This window comes from Elephas maximus, chromosome 2 (genome assembly GCF_024166365.1).
Source record: "Elephas maximus indicus isolate mEleMax1 chromosome 2, mEleMax1 primary haplotype, whole genome shotgun sequence".
Taxonomy (NCBI): domain Eukaryota; kingdom Metazoa; phylum Chordata; class Mammalia; order Proboscidea; family Elephantidae; genus Elephas; species Elephas maximus.
In genome coordinates, this window is record NC_064820.1 from 213,495,661 (window position 1) to 213,520,121 (window position 24,461).

General features: G+C 49.3%; 1 protein-coding gene across 2 annotated transcripts; it reads left to right on the forward strand.

Annotated features, from left to right (window-relative positions):
- Positions 1-972: 972 nt before the first annotated feature.
- Positions 973-23,124, forward strand: B9D1 (B9 domain containing 1). Of its 2 annotated transcripts, none has more exons than XM_049874698.1 (7): positions 973-1,096; positions 2,526-2,594; positions 5,878-5,989; positions 14,718-14,814; positions 15,914-15,976; positions 20,680-20,747; positions 21,106-23,124. In XM_049874698.1, the coding sequence occupies exons 1-7, from the start codon at positions 1,034-1,036 to the stop codon at positions 21,246-21,248; spliced, it is 615 nt and encodes a 204-aa protein (XP_049730655.1). In that variant the 5' UTR covers positions 973-1,033; the 3' UTR covers positions 21,249-23,124. The 2 variants fall into 2 exon arrangements, with proteins under 2 accessions (XP_049730655.1, XP_049730656.1); XM_049874699.1 differs by having other exon boundaries at positions 21,034-21,199.
- Positions 23,125-24,461: the final 1,337 nt, after the last annotated feature.

The following is a 24,461-nucleotide window of genomic DNA, read 5'->3' on the forward strand; positions in this document are numbered from 1 at the left end:
GATTTGGGAGGTCTCTAATGCCACTTCAGATGCTGAGCCAAGAAGTGACCCAGGACAAGGCAGAGGGGGCGGTGAGGGTCTCTAGTCTGTGGAGCTGTGAGTTTGCGTCCTGGCTCAGCCACCTAAAACCAAAAAGCAAACCTGTTGCTGTCGAGTTGATTCTGACTCATGGTGACCCTAAAGGACAGAGTAGGACTGCCCCATAAAGTTTCCAAGGAATGCCTGATGAATTTGAACTGCCAACCTTATGGTTAGCTCTTAACCACGACGCCACCAGGGCCTCCACTGCTGTGATTTTGCCCAAGTCACCTTCCTTCTCTGAATCTGTTTCCTACTCTGTAAAATGGGGACATATTCAATTATTCATTCATTTAGCAAGTATTTATTGTGTGCTTGCTATGTGTCAGGCAATGGGGATACCAGACTGACAGTCTCCATATTCATGCAGCTGGCAGTCTAGAGGGGGAGATAAGCATTGGCCCAAATTATGAGTCTCAATAAACGTACAAACAGAAACCATGGTTAACGGCAAGAGGACGAGAGAGGCCTAAGAGGAACTGTCATTTGAGCAGAGCCTCACAGGTCGGAGATTCTGCTCTAGTCCCAGGCACTGCCCCTCTGTGGGCCTCAGTTTCCCTAGTTTCAGAAGTGGTGGCTTAGTTTGTTTAATAAACATTTTTGGGAGGAGAGTTTAAAAACACAAGCGGGTACCACCTTAGCCCGATGTGGGGCGCTGCCTGGCCTCAGCTCGGTAACGTCCCTCCAGAGCCCAGGTAGCCGACCCTGTCCTAGGCACCTGGCCCCCGCCTCGCACTGATAGGCGGCGACACCGTAGTCCCAGCACATTGAGCCCCACGGTACCCTCCTCGACTCTCCCGGCAGCGTCCGCTAACTGCGCCTGCGCAATACCACGCACGCGCACTAGTGAAGAAATATGTCCCGCGCGCCACGCCGTCTGTTTCCAAGGTAACCTCAGCGCCTCTTAGCAACCGCGCTGCAACCAGGGTCGGCTCCCGGTGCCCCCCGCGCTGCCATGGCGGCGCCGGGTCCCAGCGTCTTCCTACTCATGGTCAACGGGCAGGTGGAGAGCGCCCAGGTGAGCGACCGGGACCCTCCCCAGCCTCCCCCGGGGATACGCCCCTCGGCCCCTCCGGCTGCGTTGCGGTCCAGCGAGGCCTGTCGTTCCTCGGAGCTTCTGTCTCCCTTGGTGAGGCGGGGGAGGAAAACCGGCGTGTGAGGGGCTCGGCGCAACGATGCTAGGCGTTCCTAATGCGCAGCGTGGAAATTGAGGCTTGCAGAGGCTGAGCTCGTGCCAGGGGGACGCTTGGTCAAGCCTCTGACCCCTGGCCTTGTTGAATCACGGGCAGGAGCTTCACGGGGCGTCACTGGGGCAACTGGGCCGGCGCACAGGCCTCCTCCGCCCGTGACCGAGTCGGGGCGTCTGTGAGCCTCAGATCATGGAACTCAGACTGGAGTGGGGATGATTTGGGTAACCCTAGCCAACGACGGTGGTGGTGGCCAGGAATCATCCAGGGAGGTGTGTCTGTCATACCAAAGGGACGCTACTCCCCACCTCCCAACACTTTATAAAAACGTTAATAATCATAATAAAAGCCAATGTGTGTCAGGTATTCACTCTGCACCAGACGTGGCCCTTAGCCCTTCCCATTCATTCAGCACAACAACACTGTGAGATGGGTGTTATTAACATCCCTGTGTTACAAGTGACAGAGCTGGGGTTTGAATCCAGGTCTGTCTGACTTCAAAGCTTTGCTACACCTTAGCAGTGACCTTATGGGGTATTGGAAATGGTGTTTATATGTGAAGATTAAATGAGATGTTTTAGGTAAAGTTGTGCCCAGGGCCTGATACTTACTAGGTGTTTCCTACCTTCAGTTTCCTCATGGATGCTTCTGCCCCATGCACCCATCCTGCCACCTCCCCCTTGGTCTAGCACCTGATGCTGTCTTCTGCCTTTCTCCTGTTCTATCCCATCAGGGGCTCTCAGCAGGGCTGGGTCTTTCCTCATGACATGTGTCCTGATGGCTTCCTGGTTCTCAGACCTTTCACTTCGGCGTTATCCCCTTAGACCTTCTCTGTGCCCACCCTGTGCTTCCTATGCACAATCTAATGGGTTGGCAAACAGACAGGCAATCAGTGCTTTGATGGAGGAAAGCCCAGGTGCTGAAGGAACCTGGACAAGAGGGCAGGCTTTCAGGAGGGTAAGTTTTGAAGGATGAGCAGCAGTTTTCCAGATGAAGGAGTGGGAAGAGCATATCAGACAGAAAGCAGAGCCTGAGCAAAGGCCCAGGGGCTGTAGCAGCTGGGAACCCTCCTCTGGACTCCCACAGTTCAGTCCTCAGCCCTCTCTGCTGAACGCCATATCCATGTGTCCAACTGGCTCTTGGGCCCTGGCCCAGGTGCCTCATGTTCAGAAGTCCTTTTGGCTGCACCTGCCTAGCCGACATGTTGGTGGGCCTCAACATGAGTCCCAGTAAACAGAATTCACGTGTGCTTTTTTCCAGTTTCCAGAGTATGACGACCTCTACTGCAAGTACTGTTTCGTGTACGGGCAGGACTGGGCTCCCACGGCGGTAAGCTGAACTCTTGGGCCTCCCTCGCTGACAGCATTCGTGATTATTGGGGTTTCTGAAGGTGTCCATTATACCCCTTCCCCTCCCAGCTCAGAACCAAGTTAGAGGGAGACAGAGTTTGGAAACAAACGTGAGTTTGTTTTTGATAAAGCTGGAGTTGGAGAACACAGCCACAATTGGGCTACCAAATAAACCCCCACCGCCAGACTATTCTCACTCAGGTACCCTGTCCTGTGAGCTTATGTGTGGCAGCAGGTGGCAAAGAGGAACACAGGTGCAATGCAGCAGGCAGGCTCCAGAGTGCCAACTTGGAAGGGATGAGCTGTAGATACTTTGGGCCAGTCCCTCGTCATTTGGCCTCTCCTTAGACCATGGGGAGGACTTTGGAGAGTCACAAGACAGAACAGGATCTCTCACTTCCTAGGCTTCCTAGAGAACAGTCTCTCCACCAGGAGAGGGATTATAGTGATGTCTTCAGTTTGCACATACTTTACTCTTTGCACAGCACTTGTTTATACCTCACAGCAGTTAGGGAAATGGAAGCCCAGCTTAGATAACTTTTCTGAGTCTCCCATTTCCTCATCTGTACAACTAAGATGACAGTACTTTTTTTCCATTCACTTATTTATCGAATAAATATTGAGAGTCTTCTGGGAAACCCTGGTGGCATAGTGGTTAAGTGCTACAGCTGCTAACCAAAAAGTTGGCAGTTCAGATCCACCAGGCACTCCTTGGAAACTCTATGGGGCAGTTCTCTTTCATATAGAGTCACTATGAATTGAATTGACTCAACGGCAATGGGTTTGGTTTTTTTTTTTTGTTTGTTTTCTGGGTGCTAAGGATACAGAGGTGAACAAAACCAGACAAAAGTCCCTGTCTTCCTGGAGTACACATTCTTGTGTAGGTAGACAGAAAATAATAAATAGTAAATATTCTAGTTTGTTAGTAATAAGTTCTGTAGGGAAAACAAAGTCAGAAATGGGGGGAGGGTATGAAGGCAAAGAGGGAGGTTGATATCATGGAATTACCTTGAGTCGGAATTGATTTGACAGTGACTGGTTTGGGTTTAGGAATCTAGACATGGTGGTCAGGGAAGGCCTCACTGAGAAGGTAGCTTTTGAATAAACACCTGAAGGAAGTGAGGGAACAAGCCATGTGGAAATCTATGGAAAGAACCATCCAGGCAGAGGGAGCAAAAAGTGCAAAGAAAGGCTCTCTCTGTGGCAGGAGAGCCTTTTGAGGAGCAGTAAAGAGGCCAGAAGGAGTCCTGGTGGCACAATGGTTAAGTGCTTGCCTGTGAACTGAAAGATTGGTGGTTTGAACCCACCCAGTGGCTCTGTGGTAGAAGAGACCTGGAGATCTGCTCCTGTAAAGACTGCAGACTAGGAAATCCTATGGGGAAGTTCTGCTCTGTCATACAGGGTTGCTGTGGGTCAGAAGGAAAACCCTGGTGGCACAGTGGTTAAGAGCTATAGCTGCTAACCAAAAGTTCAGCAGTTTGAATCCACCAGGTGCTTTTTGGAAACCCTATGCGACAGTTCTGCTCAGTCCTGTAGGATCGCTATGAGTTGGAATCAACTCAACAGCAATGGGTTTTTTTGGTTTATGAGTCTAAATTGACTTGATGGCATACAATAAGAACAAAAGGGCCAATGTGGCCATGAACAGTATGAGCAAGGAGGAGTGTGGCTGGAGTTGAAACAGAGAGGACATGGAGGAACAGGGCTTGAAGGGCTGTGTAGACCAGAGGAAGGGCCTGACCTTGACCTGGGGTGTGAAGAGACCTCACCAGAGAGTTTTGAACAGAAAAAAGAGGTGATCCGACTTAATATTCTCACTTGGTCTCTCTGGTTGCATGTTAAGGATAGACTCTTGTGGGAGAGCAAGGGCAGAAGTGGGAAGACCAGTTGGCTATTACAATAATGCAGGTACAAGAAGATGGTGGCCGAGACAAGGGTAGTGGCAGTACGGTCGTGAGAGGTGGTTGAATTTTGAGTATATTTTGAAGTTAGAGCCAACAAGTTTTCCTGTCAGACTAGATGTGGGGTATGAGAGAAAGATTTTTAGCCTGAGCACTTGCAGGTAGAGTTGCCATTGAGGGAGGAGACTATGGAGAGAACAGCTGTGGGGCACTGTGTGGAGTTCAGTCTGGCATACGGTAAGGTTACTAGGAGTCCAGGTGGAGGTAGGCAGCAGGAATAGGGAGATACTGATCTGGAGTTCAGAGGAGAGGACCAGGCTGAAGACAGAAGTTGGAGGATCATCAACATACCCAAACCTAAAACCAAACCCGCTGCCGCTGAGTCGATTCTGACCCACAGCGAGTCTATTGGACAGGTTAGAACTGCCCCATAGGGTTTCCAGGGAGTGGCTAGTGGATTTGAACTGTCAACATTTTGGATAGCATCCATAGCTCTTAACCACTGTGCCACCAGGGCTCCCATCAACATACAGATCACATTTAAAGTTGTGAGCCTGGGTGAGACCATAGGCACAGTAAAAGAGCAGGCCAAAGACTGGGCCCTGGGACACTCCAGCATTAGGAAGGCACTGGCAAGAGAGACTGAGCAGAAGCTGCCCGTGAGGTAGCAAGACCCAGATGCTTGTGGTGTCCCAGAAACTGAGGGGAGGAGGTGTGTCCAGAAGCAGAGTGTGCTCCACTGTGTCAAATGCTGCCAGTGGGTCAGGAGAACAAAGACAGATACGACCATTGGATCTAGCAGTGTCGAGACCACGTGTCACTTGACAAGAATGCTTTGGTAGAGTGGTCATCAGATTGGGGTCATGAGGGATGAATGAAAGAGAAATTGGAGGTGGCGAAGATCAACCACTCTTTCAAAGACTTTGGCTGTAAAGGGGAGCAAAGGATGGGTTGATAACTGGAAGAAGTAAGACAAGAATCTTGTCTTGGTGGTAGAGAAAATAACGTGTATATATGCTGATGGGAATGATCTGAGTGAAACTGATGATACGGAGAGAGAGAGAAAAATCAACAAAGCTGTTCCCTTCAAGAGGCAAGAGGGGAAGAGACCAAGCACACAGGGAGAGGGGTTGCCTTCCCAGGGTTGTCAAGCACCAAGGAGGTAATATATTGAAGTACCAGGCCTGAGAGGTGCTACATTATCTGTTAGTTCCCTTTGTTTGGATGATAGGTTTTGACAGAAGATAGTTAAGGAAACTATCCCTTCCCAAACTGCCCTCCTAACTGCCTCTCCCAAGGTAAGTGGAGGGGGTTGTGGCAGCCTGAAGTTTGGATACTAACTCAGTGTCATTGTCCTCACAGGGTTTGGAGGAGGGGATCTCGCAGATCACATCCAAAAGCCAAGATGTGCGGCGAGCGCTGGTGTGGAACTTCCCCATCGATGTCACCTTTAAAAGCACCAACCCCTATGGCTGTGAGTCTGGGGGCCCTGGGGGCTGGCTTTCAGGCAGCACACCGAGGGCATTGTGTCTGTCTCACCCTGCTCACCCTGCCTACCACCGTCCAGATTCCTGTCTTCATTGCCTGTCACCTGGCCCGTTGTACCAGCCTTGTGATGACGTACTCTCTGGCCACTTGGCCATTTACCTTCACTTCTTCCTTATCTCTGCCGTACCCCAGTTCATCTTCTAAGTGCTGTGCAATTGACCTTTTGGAAGTTCAGACTGGATCAAACCAGGCCCCACACTGAAGCCTTGGGTAGTTCCCATGCCTGTGAATGCAGGGCAGACTCCTGAGCCAAGGGTTGGCACAAGGGCTGCCTGTGGACAGGGACAAGGGTGCCAAGGGTCTGAGGCAAGGGTTCTGGTGGGCCTCCTGGGAAGGGACAGCCATGCTGTCCTCATCCACATGTAAGAAAGGTTTGATAGGCTTCCTAGGATGGTGCCCTGGGTAATGGAACAACCCCCTCCTGCTGAGGACAGCTAGAAAGGCTGAACAAAGTATTAGCGGGGGGGGGGGGGGGGCGGCGGGAACCTAGCTAGCAAAGTAATGAGGATTTTACCAGGCCAAGATCCAGGAGAAAAGCAGAAATCCAAAGACATGGCCCCAGTCATATCTCCCTCGGGAGAGGTGATTGAGAGGCTGGTTAAGACATTTGGCAGCCTGTCTGGGCCAAGGGCCCAAGAATTGATGTGTTCAGAGCCCTCCAAAGGGCTGTGGGAGGTCATGGGGTGGAGGGGGGAGAGGGGACAGTAAATCCCCTGCAATTTGAATTGTGACCCTAAAGGGTTGTACACTGTGAGTAAGGAAGAAATGGGAGTAGACCAGCCCTCACAAGAATGCAGCCCAGCTCAGCTCCTAATCCTCTCAACCCCCTGATTTTTGGATTAACGCCTAGATTGTTAGAGCCCAAGACTCCTGGCAAAAGCAAATGAGAAACTTCTTTAGAGAAGATAACATCTCCTAGACCACAGCTTATTTCTGCTTTTTCAAATCTAATGACTGGCATATAATAAAAGGAATGAAGAGGCACACAGGAATCAAGACAGTATGAATAAGTACCAGTAAACATTAGACAATAGAGACAAACACAGACTGTCCACATACTGAAATTATCAGATACACCCTTACCATAATCAAAAGAAATAAAGGGCAAGATTGAGAATTATGGCAGGGAACTAGAGAGTTTGACATAATTTAAAATGAATCTAATAGAAATTCTAGAATTGAAAAATATGGTAATCAAAAGTAGGAACTCAGCCAACTAAACACAAGTGAAGGGACAATATATGCCAAGAGCTAGGTCAGAAGGAAATATTTACAGGGAAACAAAAAAGAAAATCTGAAGCGTGCATAGGAGACAGTATAGAAAGCCTAAAACGTGCTGGGAGTCTTAGGAGAGAGAGCAAGACAGAGGAAATACTGGACGATACAAATAGCTTCAATTGTTTTCGACAATAATGAAAAAACATCAAACCGCAGACTCAAGAGGACTAACTTCAAGCAGGGTAAATGTAAAGAAAACCACTCCTAGGCACATTATAGCAAAAGTCAGAAAACCGGAGACAAAAGAAAATCTTAAAAGCAGCCAGATTTGGGATACATAGATGTGTGCATTTGTCAAAATCCATTGAATAGTGCACACTTATTGTGTACTTCATTACATGTAAATTTTATCTCAAAAGAACTGTGAACAAACATTGAATTCTAGTTAATGCTATGCATGGTGAAGTATATAAAGGGAAGTATACATATATCACAGATATCTGCAACTTACTTTGAAATATATCAAAAGTAGGATGGGATGGAGGGATGGAGTGAGATGTGATGAAGTAAGTATAGTAGAATGCTAATGGTAGACTCTAGGTGACAAACAATCAAGGCTTCTTTGTAAAATTCTTTGAACTTTTCTGGGGGTTAGGGGCAATTACAAAGGCACAGTAATTAGATTGACAACTGACCTTCTCAGTAGAAACAATGGAAGCCAGGATGATATCTTCAACGTGATGAAAGATAATAACTAGAATTCTGTATTCTGTGACAATAGTCTTCAAGTGAAGTAATGGCATTCTCGGACCAAAAGAGAATTTGTCACCTCACCTGCAGATTTGCACTAAAGGAAATAGAAGATACCTCAGGCAGAGGGAAAATGATCCTAGATGGAAGAGCGGAAATGTAGAACGGTACAAAGAATGAAAATACCAAGCCTGTAGGTAAAACTAATAGAATGTTGACTATATAATGGTTTTAAAATATAGATAAACTTAAAATATATGACATTGATAACGTATAAGTTGGGAGGTAGGTAAAGGGAATTAATGCGTTCTAAGGTTCTTGCATTGTCTGGGAAGGAGGGTAAAGGTACCAGTTAATACTAGACTAACCAGGACGCATGCCATAATCTTCAGGGTAACTGCTAACAGTAGTGAAGGAGTATATAACGGAAAGGGAAATGGAAAAAAAATTGTTTTTAATTAATCCAAAAAGAAGGAAGAAATGAGAGAAAAAGGAGCACAGAACAGACAGGAAAAATAGAAAGCAGGTAGTAAGATAATAGATTTAAACCCAAATATGTAACTAATTATATTCAGTTTAGGAACCCTGGTGGCATAATGGTTAAACACTTGGCTGTTAACCAAAAAGTTGGTGGTTCAAATCCACCAGCCAGCCTTTTGGGAAAAAGATGTGGCACTCTGCTTCTGTAAAGATTACAGCCTTGGAAACCTTATGGGGCAGTTCTGTTCTGTCTTACAGGGTTGCTTTGAGTCAGAATCTACTCCACAGCATTGGGTTGGGTTTGGTTTTTAAGTGTTCCAATTACAAAAGACAAAAGTTGTCAAAGCGGTATATGCTGTTTACAAAAGACACATTTAAGACCTAAGAAATCAGAAAGATTGAAAGGATGGGAAAAGATACCACGTACCAGCCAGGAGAAAGCTGCATTAACTACGTTAATATCAGATAAAGTAGATTTTAAGGCAAAAGCTATTTTAAAAATTAAGAGGGACACTTCATGATAAAAGGTTTAATTCACCGGGAAGTATAATACTTCTAATTCGTATGTGACTAATAACATAGTCTTGAAATTTATAAATAAATATTTCACACCTCAACGTAAAAATCCTCACAGCTGGACCAATAAGCAACATCATAATAAATAGAGAAAATATTGAAGTTGTAAAGGATTTCATTTCCTTGGATCCACAATCAATGCCCGTAGAAGCAGCAGTCAAGAAATCAAACGATGCATTGCATTGGGCAAATCTGCTGCAAAAGACCTCTTTGAAGTATTAAAAAGCAAAGATGCCACTTTAAGGACTAAGGTGCACTTGACCTAAACCATGGTGTTTTCAGTTGCCTCATATGCATGTGAAAGCTGGGCAATTAATAAGGAAGACCCTAGAAGAATCTATGCCTTTGAATTATGGTGGTGGGGAAGAACATTGGACTGCCAGAAGAACGTACAAATGTGTTTTTGGAAGATGTACAGCCAGAATGCTCATTAGAAGCAAAGATAATGAGAATTTGTCTCACGTACTTTGGACATAGTATCAGGAGGGACCAGTTCTTGGAGAAGGACATCATGCTTGGTGAAGTAGAGGGTCAGCAAAAAGAGGAAAATCCTCAATGAGATGGACTGACACAGTGGCTGCAGCAGTGGGCTGAAGCATAACAAGATTGTGAGGATGACGAAGGACTGAGCAGTGGTTTCTTCTGTTCTACGTGGGGTTGCTATGAGTTGGAACTGACTCCTTGGCACCTAACGACGGCAAGAAAAATAGGCAAATTCACAACTATTGTAGAAGATTTTAATATCCCTCTTATGGCCAAGATAGCAAGCAGGAAAAAAAATGAATAAGAATGTAGGAGATTTAAGCAAGATAATTAGCAAATTCACCTAACAGACATATATAGAACATTGTAGTTAGAGCAATACCTACAGAATAAACATTTTCAAGCACACATAATCTGAGCCATATAGGAAATCTCAACAAATTTCAGATCATTAAAACCATAGAGCTTTCTCTCTGAACATAACAAGATAAATGCTAGAAAAAGATAATGAAAAAATCCCCGTGTGTTTGGAAATTAAGAAAATCACTTCTAAAATAACGTATGTGTTAAAGAAGAAATAACAAAAATTAGGAAGTATTCTGAAGTGATGCTGAAAACACTTTCTGTTAAAATTTGTTGGGGGCAGTTAAAATCACAGAGGGAAATTTTGTGGGTTTAAATGCATGTGTTAGCAAATATGAAACGCTGCAAAATTAATGATCTAAGCATCCATCTTAAGAAATTAGTAAAAGAGCAGCAAATTAAACCCAAAGAAAGTAGAAGAAAAGAATAAGAAAAAACAGAAATGAATTAAGCAGAAAGCAAAGTTATAATAGAGAAAATTAAAAACGACAAAAGTTACTTTTTAAAATTGAAAAGCCCCCATTAAGACTGAAAGGTATGTGGCAGGGTTGTATCCTTTCACTTTACTTATTCAGTCCGTATGCTGAACAAATAGTCTGAGAAGCTGGACTGCATGAAGAACTCGGCATCAGGATTGGAGGAAGACCCATTTAACAGCCTGTGATATGCAGATGCCATAACTTTGCTTGCTGAAAGTGAAGAGGACTTGAAGTGCTTACTGATGAAGATCAAAGACTATAGCCTTCAGTTTGGATTAAACCTCAACATAAAACAAATACCATTACAACTGGACCAGTAAACAACATCATGATAAATGAAGAAGAAATTGAAGTTTTCAATGACTTCGTTCTACTTGGATCAATAACCAACATCCATGGAAGCAGCAGTTAAGAAATCAAACGATGTGTTGGGCAAATCTTCTGCAAAAGACCTCTTTAAATTTTAAAAAGCAAAGATATCACTTTGATAACTAACGTGCTTCTGACCCAAGCCATGGTCTTTTCAATTGGTCATATGCATGGAAAGCTGGACAGTGAAAAAGGAAGCCAGAAGAATTGATGCATTTGAACAATGGTGTTGGCAAAAAACATTGAATATAATGTGGATTGCCAGGAAACGTACAAATCAGTCCTAGAAGAAATAAAGCTGGAAAGTTCTTTGGAAGTGAGGATGGCAAGACTTCAGCTCACTTACTTTGGACACGTCATCAAGAAAGATTGATTACTAGAAAAGAACATCATGTTTGGTAAGGGGAAATGAGGAAAACCCTAAATGAGATGAACTGACACAGTAACGGTAACAGTGGACTCAAACATACCAATGATGCCATATGAAGATGGCATAGGACTGGGAAACATTTTGTTCTGTTATACATAAGGTCACCATGAGCTGGAGCCAACTTGACAGCAACTAGTAACAACAACAACATTGAGACCGATCAAGAAAAAAAGATGTAAATAACCAATGGCAGGAATGAAAAGGGGACATCATTACAGTTCTTGCAAACATTAAAAAAATAAGATGTTACGAACAACTACTTGCCAGTACATTTAACAGGTGAGACAAAATGGTCAAATTCTTAGAAAAATACAACTAGCAAAACTGATACAAAAAGAAAGGAAATCTGAGTAGACCTGTATCTATTAAATTGAATCTGTAATTAATTTTATCAGAAAGAACATAAAAAAAAACCCAGTGCCATAAGAGTTTGTGAAAATCTGGTATTATTTCTTGCTTAATTGTTGGAATTCACTGATGAAGACATTTGGGCCCAGAAAGAACATACTAGGCCCAAATGTCTTCATCAGTGAATTCCAACAATTAAGTAAGAAATAATACCAGGTTTTCACAAACTCTTATAGAGAATAAAAAAGATAAAACGTTCCAAAGCAACTTGAGGATATTAAAAAGAGGAAACCCATTGCTTAAATGTTACTTTAAGGACTAAGGTGTGCCTGACCCAAGCCATGGTATTTTTAATTGCCTTGTATTCATGTGAAAACTGGACAGTGAATAAAGAAAATTGAAGAATTGATGCCTTTCAATTACAGTGTTGGAGAAGAATAATATACCATGGACTGCCAAAAGAACGAACAAATCTGTCGAAGTACAGCCAGAATGCTCCTTAGAAGCAAAGATGGCGAGGCTATGTCTCACGTACTTTGGACATGTTATCTGGAAGTCCCTGGAGAAGGACATCATGGCTGGTAAAGTAGAGGGTCAGCGACAGAAAGGAAGCTTCTCAACAAGATGGATTGACACAGTGGCTGCAACAATGTGCTTAAACAAAACAACGGTTGTGAGGATGGCGTGGGACCAGGCAGTGTTGTACATAGGGGTTGCTATGAGTCAAAACCAACTTGATGGCACCTAACAACAAGAAGTCATCAAAAGACATAATTAAGAGTAAAAAGACAAGCCACAGAATACATACACATATACACATCATAAATCAATAAGAAAAAGACCATCCAGTAGAAAAATAGGCAAGGGGCTTGAGCAGGCACTTCACAGAAGAGGACTTCCAGGTGACCAAGAGACAGGAAGAGGTTTCCAACTTTAGTTAAGTAAGTAGAAAAAATGCAAATTAAAACTATAACAAGCTGTCACTCACCGGAATAAAACCAAACCCATTGCTGAATTCCAACTCATAGTGGCCCTATAGCTAAAATTAAAAATACTGATAATACCAAGTGGCTTAGGCTAGGGTCTCTAGAGAAGCAAAACGAGTAAAGCGTATAAATATATATAGAGATTTATATCAAGGCAATGGCTCACGCGGTTGTAGAGACTGGAACGTCCCAAGTCCGTGGATCAGGCTGGAGGCTTCTGATTCATGTAGCTGCAGGAGCTGGTAAACCGAAGATCAGCAAGTCAGATGACAGGGCTCTGGCTCACAGGCTGCAAAGACTGCCAAATCCCAAGATCGGCAGGCAAGATGGCAGGTAAGCTGCTAGTTCAAGTCCCAAGAACCAGAGGTTAGGCGAACTGACCAGCTGCAGAATCCAGTGTGAGCAAAAGCCCACAAGCCTTGCCAGAAAGTCCACCTATATTGGATATAGGCCACACCCCTAAGGAAACTCCCTTTCAGCTGATTGGTTACTCACAGATCCCATCATGGAGGTGATCACATTATATTAAATCTCATCATGGAGGTGATTACATTGTTATACAACTGCCAGATTACATCATAACTGCCAAACCACTGAGAATCATGACCCAGCCAAGTAGACACACACCCTTAATGATCACACCAAGTCTTGGTGAAGATATAGAGTAATGGGAACTCAGATGACGCTGCTGGTAGGAGTGGAGGTTGATACAAGCTCTTCGGCAAACAGTTTGGTATTGTATTTTAAAACTGAACAAATGCATACCTGTGCAGCTCCTTTCTTGGACATACCCAACAGAAATGTGTGCACATGTGTACCAAGAGACATGTACAAGACTACTCATAGCCATGCCATTTATAATAGCCCCCAAAGGAGAAACCACCTACTTGCCCATCAGCACTAGAATGAATAAAGTTATTGTAGTATATTCAGACAATGGAATGTTACACAGCATTGAAAATGAACAAACCACTGTACATGAAACAACTTTGAATGAATCTCACAAACATAATGTTGAATTAAAGAAGCTGGCTGGGTACAAAATATACATCCTATATTACACCATTTATATGAAATTCAAACAATAAGTAAAACTAAAATGCGGTGTTTGGGATGCATTCTTAAAGAAAAGTATGGAAGTGGTTTCATAAAATTCAGAATTAGTGGTTACCTTTTCACGGTAGAGAGGGGGAGGGTACAGGTCTCTCCCTAACATCTATTGAACACCTATTTTGTGTTTGAGAATATTCTAAGTGTGTTTCAGGTAGTAATTAATCATCAGAGACCCTGGTGACGTAGCGGTTAAGAGCTACAGCTGCTAACCAAAACGTTGGCAGTTCGACTCTACCAGGCACTCCTTGGAAACTCTATGGAGCTGTTCTATCCTGTCCTATAGGGTCGCTATGAATCGGAATCAACTCGATGGCAGTGGGTTTGGGGTTTTTTGGTTTAACTAATCATCATGACAACTTAGGAGATGGAGTTTATTCCCATTTTAGAGATAAGGTGCCCGGTGCTGAGAGTAGGTAGCTTGCCAGAGGTCGCTCGCCAGTGGCGGTTTGATTGGGCCCCCTGCCGGCCCTGCTCTCCGACACACTTAGAGCCCTCTGGGCCTCGTTGTCATGGGGGTAGGAATCTGCCTAAAATCTAGAGGAGCGGATCAGCTAACGAGTGAAAGTACTTAGTCTACATGATTGTTAATATTTTAAAGGAAGATGAGAGGAAGGCCTTCACTTTCTCTCTGACTCCTCCCACAGACTTCCACCAAAATAAGCTATCTCTCTGGTTCCAGGGCCCCTGCAGTGCATACCTGAGCCCTAACCCCGGCTCCATAGCCTTCGTCAGGACAACAGCCTTCCTGGTCAGGACAGAAGCTCAGGGAGCACCCTCGTCTGCTTGTTCCTAGGGCCTGGGACAGAGCCTGGCTCTGTGGGCACTGGGGAGGCATTTACTGTGTGCCCTGGCTGTGTGCCTCTGGTGTTATGGCCAGGTGCTGAGGAACAGGAAGGAAAAGGCCAAGCAGGGCCTGGCCAGCAGGTTCTGGGTCCCCACACCTCCCTACCTGCCTTGATTGACTTGGGGTTGGCAGAGGCCCTTGGTGGGGGTTCCCATGTCTGCCCTGTGCCTCCCTAGCGCTTCCCCATGTGCCAACCCCACCTTGTCCTTCCCAAGGGCCGCAGATCGTGCTCAGCGTGTATGGACCAGACGTGTTCGGCAATGATGTGGTCCGCGGCTATGGGGTGGTGCACGTGCCCTTCTCACCCGGCCGGTAGGTCATCGCTCCAGCCTGGGCCTGGGCCACAGCCTGCCCCGCCCTTGGCCATCCTCTCTTGAGACAGGGCCCTTCAGCAGGGCTTGTCCAGGCACAGACAGGGATCTCTGGGGTCTCTGGGGGCCAGGCAGCTCAGGCCAGGCAGCTCAGCCTGGGAAGGTGCTGGAGGGAGGTAGTCCACATAGGGACAGAGAGCCTTGGGACTGGGGGTGAGGCTCACACTGCAGTCCAGAGACCAGGTGGGATGGGCAGGTCAGAGCACCCCACAGGGAGCAGCAGGGTCCTGACAGAAGGCTGGTCCAGATGCAGTTTCCAGGCAGTTAGGGCTTGCCTTCATTTAGTCCCTCACCTCCTGGGCTGGGAGCCCTCCCTGTGCCCCGGCTCTGCGGAGCACTAGAGCACACACAGGTACATCAGATATGGGCCTGCCCACAGAAGTCCCCAGAGCAGTGGAGAAGATGGGGAGGTGTAGTCCTTTTTTGGCAAGTGCAGTGACAGTGTAGACGTGGGGTGTCCTGGGGCCCAAAGGAGGGGGAGGAAGAAGGGACAGCAGTGTGCTATTGCTGAAACAGGAAGTGCAGGGTGTGGAGGGGAGAGGGTTTGGTAGGGAGGTGGTGGGACCAGGGTGGGGTGAAGGCCAGGACCCTAGGTACCAGGGGCAGAAGTGGGACAGATGACCATAGCAGGGCTAAAGGTCCTGGGAATTGTTAGGGTTTTCCTGGAGGCAGGCATCCAAATTTGGCCCTGAAGGTGGCAGAGGATTTGGACATACGGAGAGGAGCCAGGGCTTGCCAAGGGGCAGTGTGAGCTGAGACCTAGGCCTCATTTGTTGCCTGCAGCATCCTTGACCCTTCAAAGAACACAGGACTGTCCCTGTGCAGTGCCCACGGCAGGTGGGGGCTGGTGCTCAGACAGCAGGGTGGGTCCCTGGCATTGACTCTAACTCGGGCCAGCCCCAAACAGGCCTCCCGGGTCCGTGCCTCCCGGGTCCGTGCCTGTCTCTGCTGCACTTCGTTGGACTCAGAAAGTTCTGTTATGTTTCTATCACGCAGTGCATTCAGTGAATCACATTTGTTTGTGAAATCGTTTGTTTTAGGCACAAAAGGACCATCCCCATGTTTGTCCCAGAATCTACATCTAAACTGCAGAAGTTTACAAGGTGAGTTTTCTACCCTACCCCAGCCCCTCTTCTGATTTAGGTAGTTGGAGAGGGTGAACAGATGTCACTTTCCACTAATTGTGTGTCACATAGCCTCATCATGGAGACAGGTCCTCAGGATATCCAGGGGCACGGGCACTCACCAGCCACCCCTCTAGCAGCATAAGGCCGTACTTTGATCCCTGCCAAAGATCCCTGTGTCCAATTGAGCATATGGGAAACTTCTCATGACATAATGCGACATTAAAAGGGTAGGAGACGAGACAGCAGTCTGAGAAAAAAACAACATGACAGTCATCCTAATAGGTGACTCATCAGTCAGCGACTGGTGCCTTGTCCTCCTCCATGTGGTCATTTATCTGCTCCACACAGCTCAGTCAGATGGGTTCTGTTGTCCTCATTTCACAAATGGCCCACTGTACCTTTTAATAAACCCATAGAAATCCTTTTAACATTATTACCTTGATTTTATTGATTAGGAGAATGAGGCTTAGAGAAGTCAAGTACCTGGCCAAGGTCACAAACTGGGGAGGCTTCTGGGAGGAGGTGGCATTTGAGCAAAGACTAGAGTTAAGGGGCCAGCCATGAGACTATCTGGGGGAAGAACATTGCAGGCATAGAGAAGAGGGTGCACAAAGGAGACAACGTGCTTAGCATGCCAGCAACAGCAAGGAGGCCAGCGCAGCTCAGGTGTGGTAAGCCAGGGGTATGCAGTGGGGCAAGGCAGAGAGGCTGGCAGGAGCAGGCCACCAGGGCCCCCCACTCTGGGGACGGGAGTGGAGGAAGACCAAGCTGAAAGGCCTCTCACCTCTTACCACATCCAAGGAGTTGCTTAGAGGGCCACCTGGGCCCCATCCGCTCAGCTCCCCAACAGCGCAGACAGGATGGATCCTGGCTCTCCATCTACAGCCAGGTCAGGGGACAGCACTGAGGCCTGTGGAGGGAGGGATGGCAGTGTCCCCACTGGCCTCAGCTCAAGTGTCCAGGATGCCTGTGGCCATGAGGAGCTAAGTGTCCTGGCAAGATTGTCCTGCCCTGTACGCTGGAGGAGACGACGCCCACCCCTCAGGGCTGTCTGGGAGGCAGCAGGGAGACGTGCAGAGGATCGGGGTCAGGGAAGGGCCTTAAGAGGCTCTAGTCCTACCCGCCTGGCCAGAATTTCCACCTGTGCCAACATATCACAGCTCCCAGCAGAGCAGCTTGGGCTCAAGCAGAACGTCGCTAAGGAGAGGGTTTCCACTGCCAGAGAAGTGAGCCCTTCAGAAGGGGTCTCCCTGCAGGAGTGTGGGCATGGGTACCTCACTGGAGAAAGTCTGATTGAGGAGGGCAGCTTGATGGGCACCGACTGCCCAGATGTGGGAAGTCTGTCAGATTGAGCAGCGAAGTCTGCACAGCTGGCTCCGGTATTATGGGACTCAGGGTGGAACTGCATGTCCAGCCTTTGTCCCCACGCTCCACCCTCCGACAGCATGCAGTTCTTCACGCCCCTCTTCCCAGTCTGCTCTGGGCCTGACAGGCCTGCCCACATCCACACTTAGCCTCATGTGTTTCCTGTGACGGCTGTAACACACATGACGGACTCAATGTCTTAAGCACCGAAATTGATTCTCTCTCAGTTCTGGAGGTCGGAAGTCCAAAATCATTATCAGTGGGCCAAATTAGATACTGTCAGCAGGACCACTATCCTCCACAGGCTCTGTAGGAGAATCTTTCCCGTCTCCCAGCTTCTGGTGGCCCCGGGTGGTCCTTGACTTACGGCTGCATCACTCCCATCTCCACATCTGTGGTCACAGGGCCAACATCTCTCCTGTGTGTATATCAAATCTCCTTTTGCCTCCTTGTGTTAAAGACACTTGCGATTACATTTAGGGTCTAACCAGATAATCCAGGATAATCTCCCCATGTCAAGATCCTTAATCGCACCTGCAAAGACCATTTTTCCAAATAAGGTTACATTCATAAGCAACATCATGATAAACGGAGAAAAGATTGAAGCTGTCAAGGATTTCATTTTACCTGGATCCACAATCAATACCCATGAAAGCAGCAGTCAAGAAATCAAAAGATGCATCGCATTGGGCAAATCTGCTGCACAGGACCTCTTTAAAGTGTTGAAAAGCAAAGATGTCACCTTGAAGATTAAGGTGATCCTGACCCAAGCCGTGTTATTTTCAGTCACATCATGCGCATGTGAAAGCTGGACAATGGTTAAGGAAGATCAAAGAAGAATTTGCGTCTTTGAATTGTGCTGGCGAAGGATATTGAATATACTATGAACTACCAAAAGAATGAATGAACAAATCTGTCTTGGAAGAAGTACAACCAGGATGCACCTTAAAAGCAAAGATGGTCTTACATACTTACATCTTTGTCTTACATACTTTGGACATGTTATCAGGAGGGGCCAGTCCCTGGAGAATGATGTCATGCATGGTAGAGTACAGGGTCAGCGAAAAAGAGGAAAACCTTCAAACCTTCAATGAGATGGATTGACACAGTGGCTGCAACAGTGGGCTCAAGCATAACCACAATTGTGAGCATGGTGAAGGACAGGGCAGTGTTTCGTTCTGTGGTACATGGGGTCTCTGTGAGTCAGAACTGACTGGATGGCACCTAACAACAACAGGGATTAGGACCTGAGGACCATCATTCAGCCCACTACAGCCCCTCCAAGCTAGTCTTCCATAGCCACAAAGACAAGTTAGGCTATGCCCTTTCCCTGCTGCAACTCACCGTACACATCCCTGGGTGACAAGGCCCCTGCTGCCTCGTGGCCTCTGCCCTGCCTCCTGCCTACTGCCTGGAGTTCCTCTGCCCACAGGTTCCTTCCTGCCAAAGGCCTGGGCACAGATACTCTCTGCTGGAGCACTTCCCTGAAGTTGGCCTCTCCTAGCCCAGGCCTCGCAGGCAGTGCTAGTGGGTTGAGGCTTTGTGCCTGCTCCGTCAGCCTCAGCCCCCACCCTAGCCCTGGGGGTGGCTGATGGCAGTAGCCTTGCTTTGCAGAAGAATAGCCTGAGGAGCAGAGGGTATGGGCTGCCCAGGCTGCGCATAGCTAGTGGAGCCAGGATCTAGTTTCCGGAGATGCACTGTCCCACCGTCCCTTTCCTGGGGGAAGAGGGGGGAGGGCGGCTGGAAGTTCATGGGGATGTCCCCCTCGTGGTCTCCACACCATCTCCAGCCCCTGACTTGGGGCAGGCGTGGCCTCTGGGAGCTCACCTCTCAGCTGACTTCACCCTGTCTAGGCAGTACTGCCCTGAACAAGTGAGTGGAGAGCCACCCCAGGCCGCACAGGAAGGAGCAGGGTGGTGGAGGAGTGACACCTGGGGACTGCCTCTGGGTTTTGCTGCCTCTCAGTCTCCCTGCCAGTCAGACAGGGACACTTGGGAGCAGGGTACAGCAAGGTGCACTGCCCTGGGATGCTGGCCCACTGGCCCTGCCTCGCATCCCCTGAGCCCTCTGGGCTGCCTCTTCTCCCAGGGGAGCAACTGCCCACAACAGCCTTCTGGGGCAGGGGGGCACCCTGGAGGGAGCTTGCTGCTGGGGTGCTGGGAATTGCCCCTGCAGAAGGCCAGGGCCCTGAGGGGTGCACAGAAGCACCCAAGGGCATTTCCAGCAGCCCTTGTGCCAGGTGGCACTGTTCACCTCAGAGGCCCTGGCAGCACAAGGAGACCAGCTTTGGGCAGGCGGGGTGGCCACTCCGGGACCAGGCCCACGTCTGCCTGACTCACCCGGCCGGGAATAGTGCTCCTGGTTTTTTTCCGGCTCGAGTGGGTGTGTCGGAGGTGTGGCACTGCTCTGGAAAGGGCCCTGCTGCCCGGGCCTGGGTACATCCTCCCTGCTGGGTCTGCCCTGAGCCTCTGTGACCAGGCACTGAGCGACCCAGCTCCTGGCTGGCTGGCCTTGGCCCCTGGAGTGGGAGGGTAGGAGGTGACGTGACACCATCACTTCTGTGACCACGGGCAGGGGTATCCAGGGTGAGTCTTGAGTGGTGAAGTCGGTGTTTTATGTGGCAGGTTACACAGAGTGCCCTCACTTTATAGCTTCATAGGGCAGGTGCCATCCTTCCCCCATTTCACAGTGAGAACATTGGGGTTCAGAGATGGGCTACGACTTGTCTTAGATCTCACACCATAAAAGGCAGAGGTGGGGAGCCCAGAGCTGACCCCAATCTGCCCCTGCTGGCTAGTCTCTCAGGGTGGGCCGGAGTCCAGGAAGTGGCACCCTTCCCCCAGGACCCCCTCCTTTCCTCATATGCCTCAGCTTCAGCCACCTTTCTGGGATTTCCGCCTGAGTTCAGACCATGCCCAGCATCTCCCTCAGCACCCACAGTGAATCTACAGGACTGTAGTGGGAAAGCTGGAGGTGCCGGCTGAGTGGGGGGGGAGCCTAGGAGAAGGACAGGAGGCCTGGGGGAGGGTTGGGGGTAGGGCTGTGGGAGAAAGGCGGCAGTGGGGCCTGGGGAGGGGCGGGGCCTTGGAGTACCACAGGCCTGGTAGAAGCCTGCCAGACCCCCGTTTCTGGTTGACCCAGGCAAGGGGTGCTACCTTTCTGATGCCCAGACTCACCTTTCAGATGGGCAGGGTAGGTGTGGGCAGGCTGGGGGTGGGGGTGCTGGTTTCTGAGACAGGGAGAGAGCCCATGTCCGGTGGGCCTAAGGACCGAGGCCAGGGCCCTACTCACCACATCGTGTCCTGTTTTCCCAGCTGGTTCATGGGACGGAGGCCCGAGTACACAGACCCCAAGGTGGTGGCTCAGGGTGAAGGCCGGGAAGGTAAAGCTTGACACCCCCGCCATACACACGCATGCGTGCTCACATGCACACAGGCGTGTTGAAGCCTGGGCAGGGGCTAGGTGGTCCCAGGAAACAGGCAACGGGAGGGGGGTGGGGGGTGACAGGTGGGCATTGGGGGTTGGTGCCACAGGGCAGGGACCCAGGAATTTCCCCAGAGCACCTTCCAGGTGTGGCACAGAGGGTCTGCTATGGCCTTCCCCACCCCGCTGTGGCCCCTTCATCACCCTGAGGAACAGAAGCAAAGCACTGTCACCCCACTGTACAGAAGAGCACTGAGGCTGAGGAGTTCCTGTGGTCCCATGGCTCGGCCCTGCTGACATGTCACCTCTGTCCCCAGTGACCCGGGTCCGCTCCCAGGGCTTCGTCACCCTCCTCTTCAACGTAGTCACCAAGGACATGAGGAAGCTGGGCTATGACACAGGGCCTGTGGATTCACAGGGCATCTCGGTGCCCACCCCACCCCAGAGTGTCCTGTGGTGAGGGCCTCCACTGCTGCCCCGCCTGGCATTGCAGGCCCAGCAGCTTTCTTCGCTGTTGCCCCTTTGAAGAGTGGACCAGAGGCACAACCTTGAGGAAAACGTTTTTATATAATAAAGTGTCACACTTCCAGAGACCCAACCCTGGAGCTTCTCACCCTTTAGCACCTCCTCCGTCAGCCATGGCAGCCTTTCCTGACCGCCTGGAGACCTTCAAATGCTCACCCCTGGCGGGCCTGAGGAAGTGCCCAAAGCCCACCAGGTCAGGGTGTGCCACCCCCAGGGTAACACTGTGGGTAGCCAGGAGACGGACCCTATCTGGGGACGGCTGATGCATGGGGATGGGCGATGCCCAGGGAACCACAAACCAGGGCGGCTGCCAGGCCGAGAGCTCTGATTCATGCTTTTGTGTGTCTGCAACGTCTCTGTAGGGTGGGCACAGGGTTCACTTGGAGGCAGGGGGTATTGAACAGAGGCACTTCCCTGGGACCAGCACTGTCTGCCACAGTGCTCAGGGACTGCCAGCTTCCCTCGGCAGGATGGCGTTAGTGGAACTAAGGCATCTGTGGATGTGGTTGCAGCCTGCCCTCTGCCCCCCATGTGCATCTGAGGAGGGGCTGATGGCCTCCCAGAGGCAAGAGGCTACTTGCTGGAGCCCCGGCTCTGCTAGCCTCGAGCTGGCGAGAGGTGAGCCCCCATAGCACTTGCCATGGCCCTAAGCCCAGGAGGCTCTGCCCACTTTGTGGAGCTGTGCATATAGCACACCGGTCCCCCTGTCACTCCTGTGGGGGTCTCAGCCCCTGAGGCCGGGCTTCCTCGCACTGCACCCACACGCCAGCACCAGGCAGCCACCTCCCAGTACACAGCAGGGCTCTCGCCCTGCCACAAAGCCTTCTGCAGGCACGCTGGGCAAACAGGGCCCTGCCCAGCTGGGCTCCTCTCAGCCTGGATGCCAACCTCAGCAGGTATAAGGGGAGCCACCAAGTGCCAGGCCTGGGCTCCTGGCAGGCCTCCACCTCCACACCACCACCAGGAGACTGGGGACAACCCTGTCCTACCCTTGGTCTCAGTTTTGTCAGCACCATAGGAAGCATGCATACATGCCCAGGCCTCTGCCACACCTGCCCTAGCTGGGGCTTGTGCTTCATCCTCAGTCTCAGAGTGGAAAGTCGCCTTGACCTTCCAGCCCTCACTGAGCCCAGACTGTGCCCTATGGTCTGTTACAGGTAGTTTTTCCACCTGGACGCAGAGGTAGGCTGTGTGGCCTGGCCCCTTATTAGCGTTTTGAGAACGTTTCCAAGCCCTCCTCCATCCAACTCCCCTGAAGCCCAGGCCATCAGACCACACCACTGACTGTGGCAGTTACTGAGATTGGAATGCCTTGTGCCCCATCTTAGCCTCCAGCCATTCTTGGGGACATCACTGTCCACATGGATAACCCCAAGAACTTGGCCTCCACCCCTCAACAGCCACCCACTCCCATGGTCAGACCCATTTCCAGTTGACCATCACCTCTTAGACCATCACTTCCCACACCAGGATTCCCAACCCAGGTCCCATCTCCAACACTGTCCTCCCGTCCCGGATGCCAAGCTACTGACAGGCTGGCCCCCCTTTTGCTGACCACCAGCCCTTCCTTTCCTCCCTACCCAGTTTGAAGTTCATGGTCATCATTTACATGCACATATTTGTAGACTCCTGTGCTTATTTCCCCCTTTATATCCACCTGGCAAACCCCAATTCACAGGAGCAGGAACCACCGGCTGCTGGGCCCATGCTCAGTCCACGGGCCAGGCTTCGGATGGCCACTCTGCTAGGCAATCCTGCCTTCTCTGAGAAAATGCTTCACATCTTTTTTCTATTCGGACTTCAGTACCTGCTCGGCCTCCTTCCCACAGCTGAGCTTGCAAGGAAATGGGAACTATTGAAGAGCTTCCTCATGCCTGCTCCACCACACGTGACAGGACTGTCTTCTGTTTCATTCATTCCTGGCCCTGCCTGAAGTGGCCCACACCCCCTCTGGCTTCTCCAGGTTGGGGTCTGCGATTCTCCTCTCCCGCCTCCATCAGGTGTTCCCCCTCTGCAGGCTCATTCGCATCAGCCTAGGCGTGGTGGACGTGCTCTGATACTGCAGACCAACCAACCCACCCTGGGCTCCTCCAGATACACTCCGTTTCTCGGCCTGCCTTTACTGCAGGACTTGAGGGTGCTGCCTGTCCTCTGTCCACTTCCTCACCTCCACATGCCAGTGGACCTCCCCCTGCCCTGCCCTGAACCCTCATCCTGTTCCCTTCTGTGTTCACAGGTGACTTAGGTCACATCTACCACCTAGCACAGCTTTGACGTAGTAGGTGACCCTTTTTTTTATTTGTGTAATTTTCCAACATTTTATTACTTTTCAAGCCCAGAAAAGTTGAAATAGTTGTACAGCGAACAGCCACGTACAAACTAGATTCTGTTAACCATTTTCCTGTACTTGCTTTTCCCATATATCCAACTATTCATCTTGCCACCAGCCCATCAATCTATCCTGTTTTTAGTGCATTTCAAAGTAAATCACAGACATCAGTACATTTCCCTCTGAATATTTCAGGTTGCTTATCATTAACTGGAAATCCTGGTGGCATAGTGGTTAAATGCTATGGCTGCTAACCCAAGGGTCGGCAGTTCAAATCCGCCAGGCACTCCTTGCAAACTGTGGGGCAGTTCTACTCTGTCCAAAGGGTCGCTATGAGTCGGAATCGCCTTAACGGCACTGGGTTTAGTTTTTGGTTTTATCATTAACTAGAGTTCAATCTTTCATTTTTTTTTTTTTTTTAAGTAACGTTTACATACAAAAAATGCATCATCTCAGGTGGCCTCTGCACCAGTTTTGACAAGTGCATACCCAACCCTATCCAGGTGAGAACGATAGGATATTGGGAGGTTGAAGCCTGTGTGTGTGCAGGTATGTGGGGAGGAGGGTGGAGACCTGTGACCATCTAATGGAGAACAGGTGAGGTGTGTGGCCTAGGTCACCCCCACGTCCCATCGGTCTGTGCTCCCTCCACAGCAACACAGCTGTGTGTTCACCAAACCATTTCATTTTTCCGGGCATGGAGGGAGACTGTATGTCCGGACCCCTTGTATCTAGGTGGGTGCATATGAGTAGTTCTGGCCAAAGAAACAGGTGAAAGGATGCCCACCGCTCTAGTTCTGGCCCATTAAAAGTCTCCTG

Excerpts from the sequence above, each read along its gene's own strand:
- B9D1 (XM_049874698.1), top strand. The coding sequence starts at position 1,034 with ATGGCGGCGCCGGGTCCCAGCGTCTTCCTACTCATGGTCAACGGGCAG. Across the intron at positions 5,990-14,717 it reads AAGCACCAACCCCTATGGCT|GGCCGCAGATCGTGCTCAGC; the intron begins GTGAGTCTGGGG and ends GTCCTTCCCAAG. Across the intron at positions 20,748-21,105 it reads TCAGGGTGAAGGCCGGGAAG|TGACCCGGGTCCGCTCCCAG; the intron begins GTAAAGCTTGAC and ends CTCTGTCCCCAG.